The sequence below is a fragment of the Corvus moneduloides genome, chromosome 4 (assembly GCF_009650955.1).
Source record: "Corvus moneduloides isolate bCorMon1 chromosome 4, bCorMon1.pri, whole genome shotgun sequence".
Classification (NCBI taxonomy): domain Eukaryota; kingdom Metazoa; phylum Chordata; class Aves; order Passeriformes; family Corvidae; genus Corvus; species Corvus moneduloides.
The window spans coordinates 46,483,347-46,501,765 of NC_045479.1; the positions used below are offsets into that span (position 1 = coordinate 46,483,347).

An 18,419-nucleotide genomic window follows, 5' to 3' on the forward strand; every position below is an offset into this window, starting at 1 on the left:
TATTTTCACCCTAGGGGTATCATTTGGGGGTAGATTCCTACAAGCAGCACATTCAGTTATTTCCATCTTCCCACAAAACCAGTTGCTGCTTCTGCCAGCTCTCTGAAATGTTCTTTCCTAAGGAAGATGAAGGAGGAAAAGAGAGAAAGAGCGGGACAGAAACATGGCAAAGGACAATTGCTTTTCAGAAATTATTGGAATCTCATCCTCTTTCTGATTTTCTCCCCAATTCTTTTTCAGAAAAGAAGACACTTCCACATTGTAGATAGTATTTCTTCATATATAATTCCTAGGGCTTCTGTTTTAAAATGGACCAGACAGCATGAAAAGAGAATTTGGTTCCCAAAACTTTGGCCACTTTGCCTCTGCTACATGGGGCCATGAGGAAACTGTATTTTCCTAGGAACAATGTGAGAATAGATTACAAGAAAAGTTACCATTGGTGTATACTCTTTAATTCCCTCAGGATTTATACAATCACTTCAGTGAGAATAAAGCCAAAAGCAAAGATATATCAGTAAAATGAAAATGCAGCAACTATACGTATTAGTACACTTTGGGGAAACATGCACAAGCAACGTATGTGTGTCTCCAAAAATTGTTACTGTATGAAATCTTTCTTCCCAACTAAGCCTAGGGAACTCAGACCCCTCTTTTCAGGAAATATTCTTTAATTGAAACAGAAACAGCTGTATTTCATATCTCCCAGACAATTTACATCGCTGCAAAAATCAACATATACCTGTACAAAACCCGAGGCAGCCAATACCTGAAGATAGTGTGAAGATATTTGAAGATGGAAGTGCCAGAACTGAGTCTGTGCAGATGACAGGAGCTGAAATATCCAGGAGTTTCCAATTACACATGGAAAGGCTGACAGAATGGCTTCTGATTCAGTGATAAGATCCTTCTTTCAAGCATCATGCCCACACACCAACTTTTGGATGCATCTCCTGAAGCACCTGCATCTCTTGGAATCCATGGTTCTCCTGCAGTCTTCTATGCAGAACAGCTGCCCTCCTGCCCAGTCTGTTTCCATTCATATACAGAATAGACAAGATATGAAAAGAGCATTGCAATGGATTTTGTGTACTGTAAAAGATTATATCTAAAAATTCCTCACTTCATATATATAATTTAAAAACAGATACCCATAAATTTGTATGTCAGACAATTCCTTTAGGACAAAAAATCCCTATCTGGGATCCTATCTGAGGGCTCTTAATTTCAAATCAACATTCTCACTTTCTCTTATTCACTCTTACAGGTATGGAACATGACTGTTTCAGGTTTTTTTTCTTTGCAGTAATATGACTAAATAAATAATAAAAACATCCATGGAAGTAAAATTCAAATAGTAAATTTCAATGGGAAACGGTCAGACAAATTTATATTTTTTCAAATGGTAGCATGTGAAGGTATGCAACTTCCTGTAAATAATTTGGTGGCAGTAATGGAAGTTCTGTAACATCATGGGAACAACTTCTGCCAGAGTTGTTTCATGCTGTTTTTCCCCTTTGAATCCTTAATTACAGGATGAATCCGATGTGATTTTTACTGCTAGTGTAAACAGAACAAACAGTGAAATTTTAAAACCACATTTATTTTTAATACAAAATCTGTTGCACTATTACAGAAGTGAGCCTGTATGTTTACCCCCACATGCACAGATAATTCAGCATCTACAATTAAATAAGAGTAAAATGGTATTTATTTTTTACCAAAACCACTGGCAAATCCTGTTAAGAAATGTTCTCTTTGTGCTTTGTAATCAATGTTCATATAATTCATTTCGGTTTCTATTAAAAAAACCTGATCAATGGAAAGCTCAAAGGTGCAAAAGAAGCTTATTACAGCTGGCTTACATTTGGGATTACTTCAGTTGTGCTTTACCTACAATATATACATGAAAGCTGCAAGGTGTTCTATGGGCTAATGTAGTGCACTGGCAAAAGCTCTGAATGGTTCAGCTGGAATCTGTAGTAAATGAGCAGAACAGTTCACTATTTTGTTTTCACAGCAAAAAAAAAAAAAAAATTAAAGTAGATGCTTTAAAATACCCTGCACACCATTGGCTGTAGTACTTCTTACACAGTACAACATAAGCTTTCTTGGTTTATTTGTCTGGAACACCTAGAAGCATATAGCATCTACGCTTTAAGTGTATTTACAAATTCAACAAAATATCTACATATAAAAAGCTTACTTAAAATTAAACTTGATGCAAGTTATGAAAAACCAATTTATTGGCAAATGAAACTGAGCATTCCTTCAACCATAGGTTGCTATAAAAATTTATATTTGGAGGTAAACATTTGATTGATATAGTATGCGAGAAAATAATTTTTTAACCGATAAGGGTAATCCTTTACCAATAAACCGTATTAGCACTTGTCAGATGGAATGCTGTGGTTCTGAGTGATAACCCCCACACTGCTTCAGGCTGGAGATAATTACAAAGCTGCCACACTGATCAGGCTGGGACACAGAGGGAAATGCACTCTCACTGATGGATTCAACTGGTTTGGGTTTTTAATGATTTATTTTACAAGAGCTTATACCTTGCTGTGTTAGTAAATAATTTAGCTCTGGTTGTATTTTGGGGTTTTTGTTTGTTTGTTTGTTTTCATTTTTAAGTATTCTAAGGCCATGAAAACATGTTGTGCTGTAACTATGTAGAAAGCTTTTTTTTTAAGGATAAAAATCATACTTTTCATTATGTAATTTGAAATACTTTGAATTTTTCATTTTTAGCACAACAGTTTCATAACACTTCTTTTTCATCACATTTTTCCTTTATTTGGCAATGACAATAGTCTGCTAATCACAGTTTACTGCACCAACTGATTTAGTAGTACAGCGCATCACGGAATGCATATTGTATAAAGGCACTGAATGTACTTTGCCCTGTGTTTTCTGGAATATTTTCTCTCATTTTTAAAGTTTTTCTTTTAGTGACTGTACAAATTCCAAAATGCATTGCAATGCGTATCTTTTATGCCCTAAAATCAATTCAATGTGTTTTGATGTAAAAATAGAACACTGTACTGCTGTAATACTTGATAGATTAAAAAGGCTATAAAGTAATAGGAGCAAAGAGCAGATAATAGGGTCTCATTAAGCATCAGCAAATGCAAGTGTCATAGTTAAATCATTTAGCAATTATATACTGTACATACTGTTCCTAACTGTCTTGCAAAAAGACATATGATAGCTAGACATTAAGTCACCAATTTCACAACAATGTCCACAAAGACATTGAAGTTCTATATAATACTACTATAACACTCTGACAATGAGAACGGAATTCATATCCAGGGATTCAGCTGAGGACTGCATAACAAATTGTCAAACCATGTTTTTATAGTGTACACAAGATTATCTGTGAATTGAGTAGGGTCTTTTTTTCCATGCATTATACTGTGTTTTCAACAGGAAACAAAATTACAAGTTGATGTTATTGTTTGTGTCAGTTCCTTTAAAAAAAAAGTAAAAATACCCAAGTTTTGAACAAAATTTGAATTTTCTATTTTGATTCACACTAACATACCACTTGCTGTGTCATTATGCTGTGTAATGGTATTGACCTGCATATTCTCATAGCATTAACATCTGGTGGTGAGGAGCTCCGTTACCTGTGTGTTCATAGTATGAGAAGGAGGATGTACAAGTGCTTTAAACAAACTGAAGATACAAGGGGATCGAGTTCTGTGGTTACACAAATGAATTCATGGCATTTACAGGAGAAGGAGCCTCAGAGCTTTCATTTCCTTCTGCAGGTTCTTTCTCTTTTTTACCACTGTATTGTCCAATAAAGGAGCCATCCTCATTGAACTGACCATTTACACCTTCTCCATAGTCAACTAAACTATCATCACTGTCTTCTTTTTTCACAGTTCTGTCTGAAGGTGTCCGGCTTCCTTTTTTTAGAGGTTTATGGTCCTCTGCATCACTGGAGACACAAATAAACAAACATGGAATTAACTGATGTATTATTTATTAAGACAAAATCAGCTGTGCATGCAGAGTTTATGAAAAGCATGTGTGCAGCCCTATAATCCTTTAGGAAACCCACATCACATTGTAGAGACAAATCAATATGATGCAGTTCACATGAAAACATGGTGTAAGAATGGCTTAAACAGAGAATGTCGTCAGCAGAGGAAGGAGGAGTTGTGATTTTTTTTTCCCCATCGTGCATCACTTTTCAGTGGTAATACCTGGGCCCTTGGCTTGGAAGTCATTTAGATGCAACTGCAAGCATTAAGAAGTGGGTTGTAAAGTTATAAAAAAATAATTTGTTTGTTCTCCAAAGTAACAAGCTTATGATGTGCTGTGAAGTTAGTCTGTTAAACTTCTTAATTTCTTTGACTCCTTGAAAATGAATGAAGAATGAATTTGGTTAAATGAAATATACTGATTTTCTTTACTAGTATAAAGAAAATAAAAGTGCTGCATTTCAAATAATTTGTTACATAATGCAGGCCAGACTTGCAATTTTCAACCTTACCTTTCAAGAGACCTACATATTCCATTAAAAGGGTGCAGAAGAAACAAATGAAAATAGCCTAAGAAGAAAAGCAAAGTCCATATCCTGATAGTGATCAGTATTTTATCAATAATAAGTTGCTCTTAAAATTGTTACAATATTTACTGTATTACAGGTAAGAAACAATTTAGCTTACAGTAGCTAGAATTGAGGAGTTGAGGACATGCTTATTCTTTTTCATTTCTTATCAGATCCATCTCCCTCCCCTACTCCATGACAATGTTCTGACAACGATGATGGTGATTTGGAGGACAACAGAAAAAGGAAAGGAAGGAAAGGCCAGTAGAAGAGATCTCTGTAGCAAAGTGCTGTGGTCTTTCCTGTGTCAGTGGAAAAGCTGCAGCACCATCAGCATCCTCAAATAAATTTGCAGCTGTGGTAGGCTTGTATTTCATGAAATAGATATAGTTGGGCTCTTTTCAGAACCCTTTACACTGCACTTCAGTTTCAAGATGAAGATTTCAGCAGCAGCTCCAAAGCATTTTGAATTGAAACCCACTATTGCCAGCTGCACTTTTGGGTGCAATTATTTACCTTGTCTTAAACAGAACATGTGACCTTATTTGCATATAGGGTACAAAAAAAGGAAGTGGTTTGGGGTTTTTATTTAGATTCGCAGCTCATGGGAAATATAAAGAAACACATACAAAATATCAAAGAAACAAAATTACATTTTACAATTTCCAGAACACTAGGCTGAATATCTACTCAGCAAATTATTTTAACCCTCTAATTCCTAAAACCAAATATCTTAATTCTTCAAATAATGCATTTTTTTCTCCTAATTAAACCTTTGAACTCCCAGAGAAACCATATATATACAAATATATATATATAATATACATACATATATATATAACATAGGATGTACAAGGCCACACAGTTCATATAGGTAACCAACAAAAGCCCCGTTGAGAACCTATTGCTAGAAAACCACTACACCCATTTTCCATCAAGCTGTTTCTCCTCATCTCATCACCTTTTTTTTTTGTTTTTGAAGACACTAAGTTGTCACATTCTAAAAGAAGGACACCTCTAATATGCATATACTTACAGAAAAAGCATACCAGAGATTTTATCATTCTGCATACACACCCGGAAAAAAGTGGTAGGAATATCTCTCTTATTTACGTGTAAGAAAATCTTCATGCTCAAAGGACAACAAAGCAAAACCTCCGAATGTGACTGTATCAGGCTTGATGTTTTAGTTATTGCTGTGTACAAGGCATGAGGATAAATGTCTGTCATTGATCTGTGCTCATTGGTGCTGCAAACATACAGGCCAGTAACATTTAAAAGACTATACTCCAGAATTTCAAGAATCCAGCAGCAAAGTGAAAATGTTTGTAACACTGTGAACACAAGCAGATTACAGAGACATTACTGAAAAGAGTTGATTTTGGAAGGACTCTGTATTTAAAAGGATGAAGATGGAATTGAGTATTTAATACTCATACACAATGTAGTTTCTCCAATGCCACTATCAGGAGGAATTAAGAGTCATTAAAACAGGCTGTACTAGTCAAATGAAGACCAGGTCCTCCCTTTAAAATTATAAGCAGTCCTACTCTCAGTGAAGACCTGCTTTCTGGGTAAGACTGTTAAGGAGAGAACATATGGCATATGGTTTGTTGTTTAATTTTAGGTGAATAACTTCATAATTCCTTACAACATAAGATGCAGAAATGAAAATAAATTAAAATTGCAATTTTATCATATTTCAATTGGTCATGAATCTCTGTGCAAATATTCTAAAGTATGACCCTAGCCAGTGTAATTCACTAGGTTGGAATATACATAAATAAATAATACGCAATTACTGTATTAAAAATATCAACATTTTTGTGTTTAATCCTGTGAAAACTTGATTTTCCTTTACAATTTAGAAAAATCTGAGTATGGGAACTTCTGCCTTGTGTTGCTCTTATGGTTTCCTTATTTATATTTTTGCAAACAAAGATTATGTGTAAGACAAACAATGAAGAAATACTTACACGGTTGCATTGTGTATACGATTTTTCTATATTTTAGTCAGGGTATGAATTCTACTATCTCTGTAATTAAAACCAAAAAAACCTGCAGATTTACCCAGGAGTGTGTCTGCATGGAGGTGGGCACTGGTGTGAGAGTACAGTCACAGCAGATGCAAACATCAAAGCTGAACCCAGGGATTCCTTCACTTGTTGCACTATATAAGTCTAGAGAGATGTTCCGCCTGGACTCTGGCAGTGGAAAAACAAGTGGGATTATCCAAGGTGCTTTACACTCCTGGTGCAGAAAAAGGACACATATGCCATGGTACCATTTTTTCTGTATCAAACTGGATTTTGACTCATAGACGAACACAATGTTTTGGGTGGAAGAGAAAGAAATTGAGGAAGAAAGAGGAAAAAAAACAACAAATAGGAGAAGGAGAAAAAAGTGAACACATCAATGTTTTGTACAGCACTTTTGCTACCTTGGGAGTTCGAAACAGAGAAGGGGCTCTGGTGCTCTGGGGAAATGAATGTGTTATCTGTTGCCAAGAAGCAAACTGCAAAAGCTGCTGAATTGCATTAGGATGAGCTATAGAACACTTTAGGCTGTAGAATATATATTATATTGCCAAAACATGGTAAAGCATAAATTTTGACACCGCACCCACAAGGTTTGCCAAACTTGCTTACAACTGTTGAAAAAACTATTCCAAAATGCAAACAGGATAAATCTTAGCTTCTTTCAGTTTCTGTTTGTGGTTTTGCTTGCTGACTTTTATACTTACCTAGTGTAATACTCTGATATAAAAAATAAAGTGCAAATTGGGTTGACTAAAGTTACAGTGGGAAACCGAAGAAGTTTTTGAAAAGTGTCATTTATGCAGTGCATATAATTAATAGTCAGAAAACAATACTAGGAGGGAACCAAACATGAGGTGAGAATGGGTATGAATTCTTTATTTAGAGCCATGGAAGTTAAGTATAGTCAAACTTCTACTATTTTTTGCTGTATAAATAAATTCCATACTAGTATCTTTTTAAGGATGAAAATTTCTGAATGAAGACTCATATGTACCAATCATTTTGAGAAGTACTTATATGTACCACATACACTTCTTTTCTTGCAAGAAAAGTATTTAATATTAAAGCATATTCTAAAGGCGTGATTTAAATACTATTCATTAATGATTACTATTACATGAATATATGGTTTTTTTTCTTCTTAGTTTAATGAAACACATCAAACTTGAAGCTAATTATTAAGAGATAAGAAGTAGGAAGGTTACAGTAACATTAGTGCAAATTACAACTTTATTTGTTTAAAAAAAGTAATTCCATTTCACAAGCTTATCAGTTATTGAAAGAAATATGTACCTTGAAATCTCCTTTCTTCTTTCAACTTTTCAATTTTTCTTCCTTAGAAACGGGTACATGCAGCAACCAGTCAGAATGGGGAAGACACTTTTACGGTGCCTCTGCAGTCCAGCAGGCAACTAGTTCCCAACTAAATTTTGCCACATTCACAGACATGCAAAAAGACTCAATATATGGTTAGCAATATACTACTTTTCCTTGTAGCACAGCTGTCAGGTGAAAGGCAACATGAAACAAAGTAGGTAAAGCACTGTGGGCTATGAGACACAGAAAGCGGGTGCAGAAGATGAAAACTGTTGACAGTAAATTCCTTTTCTGTGACCTCACATCAGTAGCCCAGAAATGTTTAAGTAAAAGCAATTGGGCAAAGCCACAGAAGTACCTTCCACTGTAGCTTCCCTGCACACTCCAGGAGAATCTCTGTCCTTATACCTAACAGATTTCTGCTCACACTCCTAAGTTATTAGGACTGTGCAGGTGACAAATATCTTCCCTGCAAACTTATGAACTTGTATCAATCCAGACTTAAACCATTTTACTATTTCTTATTTAGCTAAGACTTAAGCACACCTATATTAGTCTTCTGAGTAGTTTCTCTTTAACATCTCTGTAATACTCAATCTTCAATCCTGGCAGAAGCTGGAAAAACTGGATGATTAAGCTCTGGCTTTAAAAACCAATGTGTTGAAAAAGTTGTTGTTAATCACACAAGTATTCAAGAATTAAGAATTGTCAAAGAAATTACATGTGTGTAAATTAGAATGCAGTAAGATCACTGCCAAATCCAACTGGACTATTCAGTTCTTCAGGAAGTCCATTGAGATAATCTCTTGTGCTGAAAGCAACCAAGCTTAGAATTACAGTGCTGAGGCACAAATCATGGCTAGGTCCCTGTGGAAACACACCTAAGCTGCAAGTTAAGTAACCACAAGAGAAAAAAACTACTGTTGTAGTTACAGACTACATTCTCATTGTTAATCAACCCAGAACAAGAAGGAAGAGTAATATATTATTTAGCAATCCCAGAACTCTCTGCCACAAAGTCTCTCATAGCCTAGAATTTTAGGAAAAATACTCTGTCAAAATATTGAAGAAAAGAGGCAAAATAATTCACCAAAATGTGCAAATATCCTGTGTTACCAAACTAGCAATCCTACTACTGTAGTTGCCTTGTCCTGTTTTATCTTCCTAAGAACATTCTGCAGACTGCTGGACTTTCATCCTTCCCTTGTACTTGCTTGCTTCCAGTCTTCCTACCCATGAACCCACGGGTCTGTAGCTGTTGTAATCTCTTAATTCCTCTCGATTTAGGGACCAGGAGGAAAATTTAGGCTGATTTATACACATACACTGACCTGAACATACAGCTGTGGTAGTTATTCTGTTTCTTGCAGGTTCTTGGTGTAGACAATGACTGTCCACAGCTTACTGTCTCAGCCTTCTACAACTCAGAAAACCACTGAGAATGCAGTGCAGATTGCTACAGAGGCACTGTTTTCCCTTATCATGTAAAACTGAAGGAATCCATCCACTCACAGGAACAACTGTCACTGAATCATTCCATGGTTCCTGAAACACTTGCATTTCTTCAAGCATTATTTCCTTCACTAGATCAGTATGGCAGAAAAATCTGATTTTGTCTAGTCCCACAGACCAGCCAGCTTTCCTGCAGAAAGTATTCTCTTAGTTGAAGTTGGAGTGCAAAACTTCAAACAAATCCAAGCCATCTCAAGACCACTGGGAAGCCCAGAAATGAAATGTGAAAAAACTCTCCCCTAAAATTGAGAGCTATGATTTCTCTAGAATGTCTTAATTTGTCATTAAGATTTAAGTAACTTCATAATTTAAATCTTGAAACAACTAATTTTCTAAGCACTGGGTTTATTTGTCCAGAAATACTGAAACATTTCACTCTTCTCAGCTCCTGAGAAACTAGGAAGCAAGCCTGTGTTCTTAAAAAGTTCCTCTTGATGGTCTGATACCTCTCTGAAAGTGAGATGTCTTTTCGTACTTGGCATGAAATGATTGCGAGACCTTATACTTTCCCTTCCCTCCTTTGAACTTTGGAGGAGAACGCAAGGAGCTCAGACACTTGTGAGGAGAACAGGAAGAGCTTCCAACAGAGCTCTTTTTTTTCATCTGACGTGAGGAGTGTTTGTGTTCTGAGAAATCCTTCATGATCTGAACTAAGGATTCACCGAACAGCTTGCCCCCTGTGTAAGGTAAAGACAGCAGTTTACATTTTAGATCTTGCGATGAGCTCCAAGGACGCAGCCAGAGAGCTCTCCAGGCGACAGTGAGGCACGCCACATTCTTAACAGTGAGTGTCAGAGAATCCTCAGCTGCATCATGGATAAAATTAGCTGCAATTTTACACAGCCTGCGTTTCCTCTGCATGGCACCAGATGGGACCCATTTCTTTTTGAATCTCACTCGTTCTTCCTCTAACCATATCAGTAAAGCTTTAGAAGCATAAGTGCAGTAGATAGATACTCCAAGCTGGGCTGCAACTAGCTTGAAAGATCTTTTAATTGCTTCCTCAATCTTTCTGTCAGTAGGATCTTTAGGGAGAGCATCCGTATTAGCAGGCACTGACAGTACAGAATCACCAGTAACCAGTGCTCTGTCTACCTCAGGCAAGGTCCCCCACAAAGCAACTTTATCCACTGGAAAAGGATAGAGCTTATGTAGGACTGCTGGGGCTTCATGCTTGGCTTCAGGATTACCCCAAATCCTGCAGACAAGATCTTCTACAGCTGAATGGATAGGAAGTGCATTATCTACCTTGCCTTCTTCAGAGGGGATAAGCAGTTCTTCTGAAGTGCATTCAGATTTGGAAGATTTTAGCATTAACACCCTCTTTATGTGTTCAAACAGGTAATTCTGATTCTCCATGTCAAATCTACGCAGAGGATCTGGTTCTTCTGGATCTTCTGTAGGGGACTCAGATGCCATCTCCCCATCTTCAGGGGCTGATTCAACCTCCAAGGCCTTGTCAGCCTCAGGTTTCCTCTTCACAGAAACTGTTTGATCTTTTAAACTGTCCATATGATCAGACTCAGAAGTCTGGGAACTTCTCCCAGATGCTTCTAAAGGAACCAGAGGAACTTCTGCAATTGGTACCCTGGGATGTTTTACTGAATGGGATCTAGCCTGTGCCACAGACGTTATGCTTTGTCTGGCTGCTGTCAAAGCATCCTTTAAGACAGTAGCCAGCTCAGGCAAGATTACAGATTTCATTAGTGAATTCTTTTCATATTCAGAGAAGTGAGTAGTAGTAGTAGTAGGTCTCACCTTCCTGTGGCAGGAGCTCTGAGTGTCTTCTGAATCTGAGCTGCAGTCTGGGGTCTGGCTGCACCAGTGCTGGAGAGAAGAATGCTGCCTTGCCAGTGGGCCACCAATTGAGTTGCAGCTGAGGGGTTGCTGGAAAGGGGATGGCTGTCCTGCCTGAGAATCTGAGCCCTCCTCCGACCCCATTATCTGTTGCTCAGAAGCATGATGTCTAGAGCCATGCCTGTACTTCCATTCGTCTGACCTCTTTTCCTCTTGGCAGAGGGAAGCAGAGACAGAACTAACCCTTGTAAGCTCTGAAGACTGCCTAGCCCTCCTCCTGGTGTAGGAGGTCTCTGATCTGGTGCTGGAGTATTGATCCCCTGACCTTCTGAAGAAGTTGGATCTGTCAGATCTCACAGACTTTGCTTTGGTAAAGACAGGGTCTGCTTCAGGAGAATTGGCACAGCTACCTTTTCTTTTCTTTTCCTTGTCCAGTTTCTTTCCTGTCCAAGCAGACATGGACCTGAAGTGATGAAAAAAGTTCAAAATACTCGAATTCCTAGATCTTTCAAAAGTTACATTTTTTTTCAAGGGAAACCCTATACCCTTTTTCCTCAAAGAAGCACCGCATCATGTGAGGCAGACAAACTGGGAACTGAGTGACTGCAGTGATGCTGGGCTGCAGAGAGGATGGCAAGATATCTTCTGTAATCTGACTGGTTGCTGCTGCTGCCCTGTCTCTAAGAAAAAAAGAGGAAAGCCCAATATAGACTAATTACACAGAAATACATTTTAGAAAGGAGTTTTTGCAGGGTACATAGAATTAACTCTTTCATGTGAACAAGTCTGAAAGCTTGCAATGCATCTGCCCATATTCACCAGACATAAGTGAATAAATGCATTATAAAATAATTTAATAAAGCTGTAGATCATTCTTTAGATTAACTCAAGCCACTTAAATATGGAGACATAAATTCAAATCTTGCTACAGGTCACACATGAAAGCAGACTTGAATACTTATTCCAGGCCTGAGAAAACATGTACTGAGGTCATATCATTTGTACAATTCTGTACAAAGGTCAGTTTCTGCTGTTGAAAGTTCCAGCAAGAACTGTATCAAGAACGAGTGGAGCAAGTATGCATAAAGCAGTATGCAAACTAGACTTCCCAGGAAAACATATACAGTACTTTTTTAACTCTGCTCCCAAAGATTGCTTCACACCTCCCCTTTTATCAGTCAAATTAGGTAATTCATACACACAGCTGTAATAAAATAATATTCTGAACTCATTAACCTAAGAACAGAGTTAAGAGAATTATTAAGAATTATTAAGAATAAACAGAAACTACTCTTTCGCATTCAGAACTGTACATCTTGTCCTGTCAGATCAAGATGTACATTTCCCTTCTATGAAGAAGCTATGGCAACAAAGTAGATCCTTCTTGAAAAAAACTGCTTTTTATATGTACATTTGTCAAATCTTTGAAATAATAAAGGACTTCTACACTGCTTTTGACACAGGAACACACTATAGAGTCTATTATAGCAGCCATGTAAAATATAATCATATTGACCTATTTAGAAAATAATAACATTATTTCTTGTACTAATCAAAAAACAAACTGCTTATTTAGTAAGCTATATTCATAGCTGTTATATGAATAGATTTGCCAAGGTATGCTTTTGGTAATGCCAGATTTGGCTAGACTGCATTTACTATAAAGGAAGAGAGTCAGGAATAAGAGCTGTGTTGCATGCTTTGAAGCTGCTTGCTATATATCTTGTACTGAAATACATGCAAGGGAGATTTGCTTTCTTGTAGGACACTCCTTCACCTCTGTGTATAACATCACTTCTTTGTTATTGGATTAGATGTTAGTACTGGCAGCCATTTTAAATGCATTTGTTTTCCAGTCAACTTAACACCAGTTTGTCTTTATCAGGCTTCAGTTAGAAATTTTATTTTCAAAAATCATAACGCTCAACATAGTTCCCTAACTGAAAGGACACTGTATCTGGAATTTGAACTATCCGAAAGATGGCTTTGTAAATAAAGATTCCACACTTTGACTTTCAAACACATACAATTGTGTTTTAATCTGCTTTTCCCCTTGAATTAGCAAATGGCTTACACTTAGCTTGGATACTTTTTTTTTCTAATGGTGTGGTTGAAATGCTATTTTTAGTTCTACATAACACTGGATACAGAATCTTTGACACGGAAAAAAAAAGTTAGTCTTGAATTAATAAGTGTGATACTATATACAGTAGATGTGTGACATGAACAGTGAACATGACAAACCACATAAGCTGCTCACCTGTATTCACCAAATGTTCCATCGTCTTCCTTCATAGGTTGTATTTCTGGATCAGCGTGTGCATCCTCCTTTTCCTTCACTAAAATATTTTAAATAGTAATTTTTATCATGAAACTGCAAGATGAGAAAGTCTCAGACCTTAATTTCTCAAACTGATCACATTTGGCAGGAACATGATTTGAATAAAACCAATTTTTTTAAATGGGGCCTTAGGCTATTAATTTTTTTTTAAGAAAAAGATCTGTTAATTAGTTATAGAATTTTATTTTTGTTCAAGTAGAAATGACTATGTCATTTTGTATTACCAGAACTTTTTCTTTCTTTCATTTCTAGCACTGAAGAAATTAGTTCAAAATTTGTTTAAAATCCTACTAAAGTAACTTATTTACTTATATTATTAATACAGCTATTTTTTAACCAAATTTGAATAATTTAGTTCTACTTAACCATGCTCTCTATTTCTTCTTGATATTCTTTTCATACTGATTGATAAAACTGAATCAGATTCACTTTTGTTCACTCTCAGTTTGTACATTTTCTGCTTTAATTTCATGTAGTAAGAATCCGGAGAATTTAGATTTTTTTTTTCAGTATTAATAATTCTCAAAATACTAGGCATGGTTTGTTAATTTCTTCTTTTCTACAACATGATCAACCCCAACATAAAGGCACATACACTGGAACCTAAATTTAACACAATTGTATCTCTTGCACATTCTGGTTTTAGGCTTAATCCTTTTTCACTGGTGGGAATAAATCCAGGCATATAACTTGTCCCTAGAAAATAATAAATGTAGCACATTGATACAGAAACCCGCTAGCACCTGAGGGGTCAGACATTTACAGATTACATATAGTCCTGTAAATTAAGACTGTTGACAGGATAAAATAATATATTTGTGGTTCTTTCCTTTGCTTTTTAATTTCTGTTTTTCTGGCATCTATTCAAATCTTTCCCTTGTCTAGCAGATACAGTTATACAATCCAATACACAATATCTTGTCTTTTACTCTGGTAATTTCCACACTTAATTTGTACATCATTGTACATGCCATTATTTAAGAGGATATGAATCATTCCTGACAATATTTACTAAGTCCCTAATTGCAATAACACATAACACCTTGAGATATATCAGGCTGCTATAACTTCATACTGAAGTAATTGGTTACTTTCTACAAACCACCGGCAAGCTCACGATGACATGCAAAAATTATAATGAAAAGGAGTTCATAGCTTCGATTTTCATAGATTTCATAACTTCGTGCTTTCCATTTGTCACTACCTGTGGAACAGTACATTTGCAATGACACCAGAAATAAGAAGTCACTGCTCTAAACACCAGTTCATACTGATTCTGGAAATCTTACAAACAGTCCAGATCCACCTTTATACATGTGTGTGCATATGCATAGGTATCTGTGCATAAAAAAATGTATACTTTAAAACTAATAAGTTTTCTTCTGCAGAAGCAGAGAAAAGGACAGAATATCAGGGATCCACAAAGTAATGACAACCTTAGCATCCAACTTCCCTCTACACTTTCACTCAAAAACTCTGTTCTACCCTCTTCTAGATGGTGGTTCACTCCAAGTAAACATTGTTTAGTTCCAATTTTTAATAAAAAATTATAAAACATACTTGGACATTCCTAGACCTAATACCAAAAAAACCCTTATTCTATTCACCTCTTCTTAGAAAAAAAAAAAATTATAGAAAAACGCCCAGCCTACATGAAGGATGGTAACTTCAAACTTAGCTGCAAAAATGCAGAAGCTGAAGATGACACAGATTCTGGGAAAGAACTGAAGGTATTGGAAACAATATAACATATGAAGAGATTTGTCCTATGACATGCATTCCCTGAACTTTAAAAAACCAGTGGCTATGATTTGGACTTTCTGACCAAATAAATTGTAATGTAACTCATGTTAGTGAATTAAACCCATCTGCACTGGACTTCACAAAGTGGAATGTGCACTAGTGGTGATGTTTCAAACAAAGCTCAAACCTCTCTAGAGAGGTCATATAGTGATGTGACCCTCTGGGAATGAAGAAAGTCCTGCTCTTATGCTGAAATAGATTGAAGTTTTCTACCAACAGGCAGATTGCTCCTGTCAGGTTCACCAAATTATAAGACTGATTTGCCATATTCACAGTGTAAATGTAAACCAGCAGCAAATGTAATTTTCCAGTAAACCTGGGATCTGTCTTAATGGGTTACCAACAGATGAATTTTACCACCCTTGTTAAATAGCATACCTGGATACTTGCCACCTTTATTCCTCCTTATGAAGCAAACAATCAGTAAAATCAAGATCAGAAGAGCAACAGCACACATAAGACCAATGAACCATCCTTGAGTAGCGATGTCTACCTGCCGGCTCGCCATTGCTAGAGATAAAAGAAGAAAAATTATGTTTTGCTGCATTTAAATGCTATGCTAATTCAGATAAATAATAGCCAATATACAGTTCATTAAAGAATAACATTCACTGTGAAAAAGAGATAGCATTAAGAAAAACAGTGATTCTGTATTTTGTGAAAATTTTCATTTTTCAAAATGTTTCCAAGTACATGTGCACAGAACTTACTTTTCAGTTTATAAGAAGTCTGCTAACATTTAAGCTTAGCAACTACTTTGCAAAATCTACGCACATACTACATTGCTTTCCACAAACCTCAAAACTGTTCTCAATCATTTTGCATTAATTAAACTACTGAAATGAAGTTGCAAATTATAATTCACACAAACATGTCAGTTGCATTCTCAAAATGAACAAAAAGCCAATAATCATTAGCTAATGCATTCCCATCAGTCTGAAATGGGGAAACAGATGGGTCATTCAATGGCCCTAATACTCAATTTCGACTAAAAATCAACAATGAAGCATCCTTTAAAACCTTATTAAGCATCATGCTTTCTTTCTTTCCTCAAACCCATACCTCATCCTACAATTTATCATTATTGCCATGATTTAGCCTTAGTGAGGGCTAAACACAATGCAGTTAGGAAGCCTTTCCTTGGCACTGTTTCTCTCCAAATGCTGACTCCAGCTGGAAGATAATGTAAATAATAAGCAAACTACAGGCACTAATAAGGACAGGAATTATCTGTGTGGTCTAGGATCTGGATCTACTGGGCTCCAACACAGTAGGAGGATTATTCTGATGAAGCGTATTTTCTACTCCACTGTTGGAAACTCGCTACAGGCAACTGGACTTAGGATTTGCTGTTGGGAGAAAGTGGGAAGGGTGAGAGGAGTTCGGGATGCATGCTCCAGACAGAAGAAATTATGAAGTAAAGGAAGATGAACATCCATCCAAACCTATCTTATTCATTCTTCAGGTTCTTCTCCAGACCCAAAACCCAAGAGTATGAAACTCTATGAAGAGCTGCCCAATAGACAGCCCATGTCTCAGTGTTGTTTTCTAGTTAAGGAGTCTGAGACAGGTACTTGGAAAAGCAGCTGTCAATGCTCCCACATTCCTGAGGGATTTTATGAAAACACAAAGTACTTCTGATGTCTGGATACAGTACCTCCATACAGAAGACCAATGTGTATTCCACTTTAGAAGTACTAGGCTAAAATGAACTCTTTCTTTAAATGCTTCTTTTTGGTCTTACTGGGCAAAGCTATGACTTGATTTTCATTTCAATAATTCAATGCATTAAAGTGCCTGGTTATTATGGAGATACAATCAGATTTCTCAGCCCTTTTTTATGTTTTCTGATTTTTAGAAACTGACTCTTATATGCACAATAATTTAAACTATTTTTGCATAAGTCTCTCCATGTTATATGAATATATCATTTATATACCTAGATATTTATACTTTTTATGCCACATATAAACATACATAAATACATATAAAAACATTTAAAAGTGGCAATTAAAAAAATTACAAAGGGAATCTTCCTCTGAACTACAAATCAAAATAAAAGGAAACTTTGTTTTCACATTAAGGTTAAAAGTATTTTGAAGTTTGCATATCTGCATTCATAATAAGGCATTAAATGTTGTATAATACATACTGTGACAAAATGCAAAAGCACAATTCACATTCAAATGTAGTAAGAAATAGCATTGAGCCAAACAACTCATGCATAAAAATATGCAAGATAGATGGGAAAGAGTAAAGGTGAAAACTTACTTTATGCAGTTTCCTGTATTATCTTACTGCATTTCCAGTAGGAAAGGGTTTCTAGATCTCTGTGCATCTTTTAAAATGGCACATTTCCTGCCTATGCTAACCAAATTACTTGCTTCAGGCAGAAAAACCTTGCATCTTGGTGAACCACTAATGCAGGAGTCAATGCAGAACACTGTACTGGGAATGCCCAAAAAGATAAACCCACAGACTGTGAAGATGCTCCATAGGAATACTTATCAAAGAAAAAACTGTGGGAAAAGCCTCATATATGAAACATCAAAGTTTCATTCCTAATTAAGGACATATTCCAGTGTTTGCCTCTTTGTCCACTCCATCTTTCCGCAGTGTTTAAAAGCTTTGACCTAGGCTGAAGACAGTGTGACACGAGATTTTTCTGTAAGAAATAGGCTGTTTACAATTTCATGCTGAACATTGACACTTTCCATTACCAAGAGGCAGAAAGGAGTGTCTTTAAAGTCCCTTCTCCCTTAGGACTCAAGGGCATGAGTCAACATGACAGGGTAAGTACAGGAATCCTTATCTACTGGCTCAGTATTTTTTATGCAGAAAGATGCTTTTGGGAACGTTTCCATTCAGCTTGTTTTGAATTATATTACAGTCTTGATCTTTGTTTACTGCTCCTTTAGTCTTTGGATGTGTATTTACATAAAATTTTACAGGTAGGCTTTTGTACCACTAGCTGTTTCTGGCTCTGTGTTTAGACCATACATTTGCCTGGCACTGTTATTCAGCACCAAGTTCTCAAACCTTC

The 18,419-nt window shown here is 36.3% G+C and overlaps 1 protein-coding gene across 43 annotated transcripts in view; it reads right to left on the reverse strand.

Annotated features, from left to right (window-relative positions):
* Positions 1 to 433: 433 nt before the first annotated feature.
* The window catches only part of NRCAM (neuronal cell adhesion molecule), a 149,516-nt gene continuing 131,530 nt past the window's right edge, over positions 434 to 18,419 (reverse strand). For 20 of the 43 annotated variants that reach the window (XM_032106375.1, XM_032106383.1, XM_032106387.1 and 17 more), the window contains 3 exons: positions 15,755 to 15,886; positions 13,493 to 13,571; positions 7,457 to 11,695 (listed from right to left, as the gene is read on the reverse strand). In XM_032106375.1, coding sequence (XP_031962266.1) covers positions 9,853 to 11,695; positions 13,493 to 13,571; positions 15,755 to 15,886 — 2,054 coding nt within the window. In that variant the 3' untranslated portion in view covers positions 7,457 to 9,852. Of the gene's footprint in view, positions 3,953 to 4,510; positions 4,569 to 7,456; positions 11,696 to 13,492; positions 13,572 to 15,754; positions 15,887 to 18,419 lie in introns of those variants that run through there. The other 23 variants (XM_032106416.1, XM_032106395.1, XM_032106394.1 and 20 more) reach the window with 3 other exon arrangements.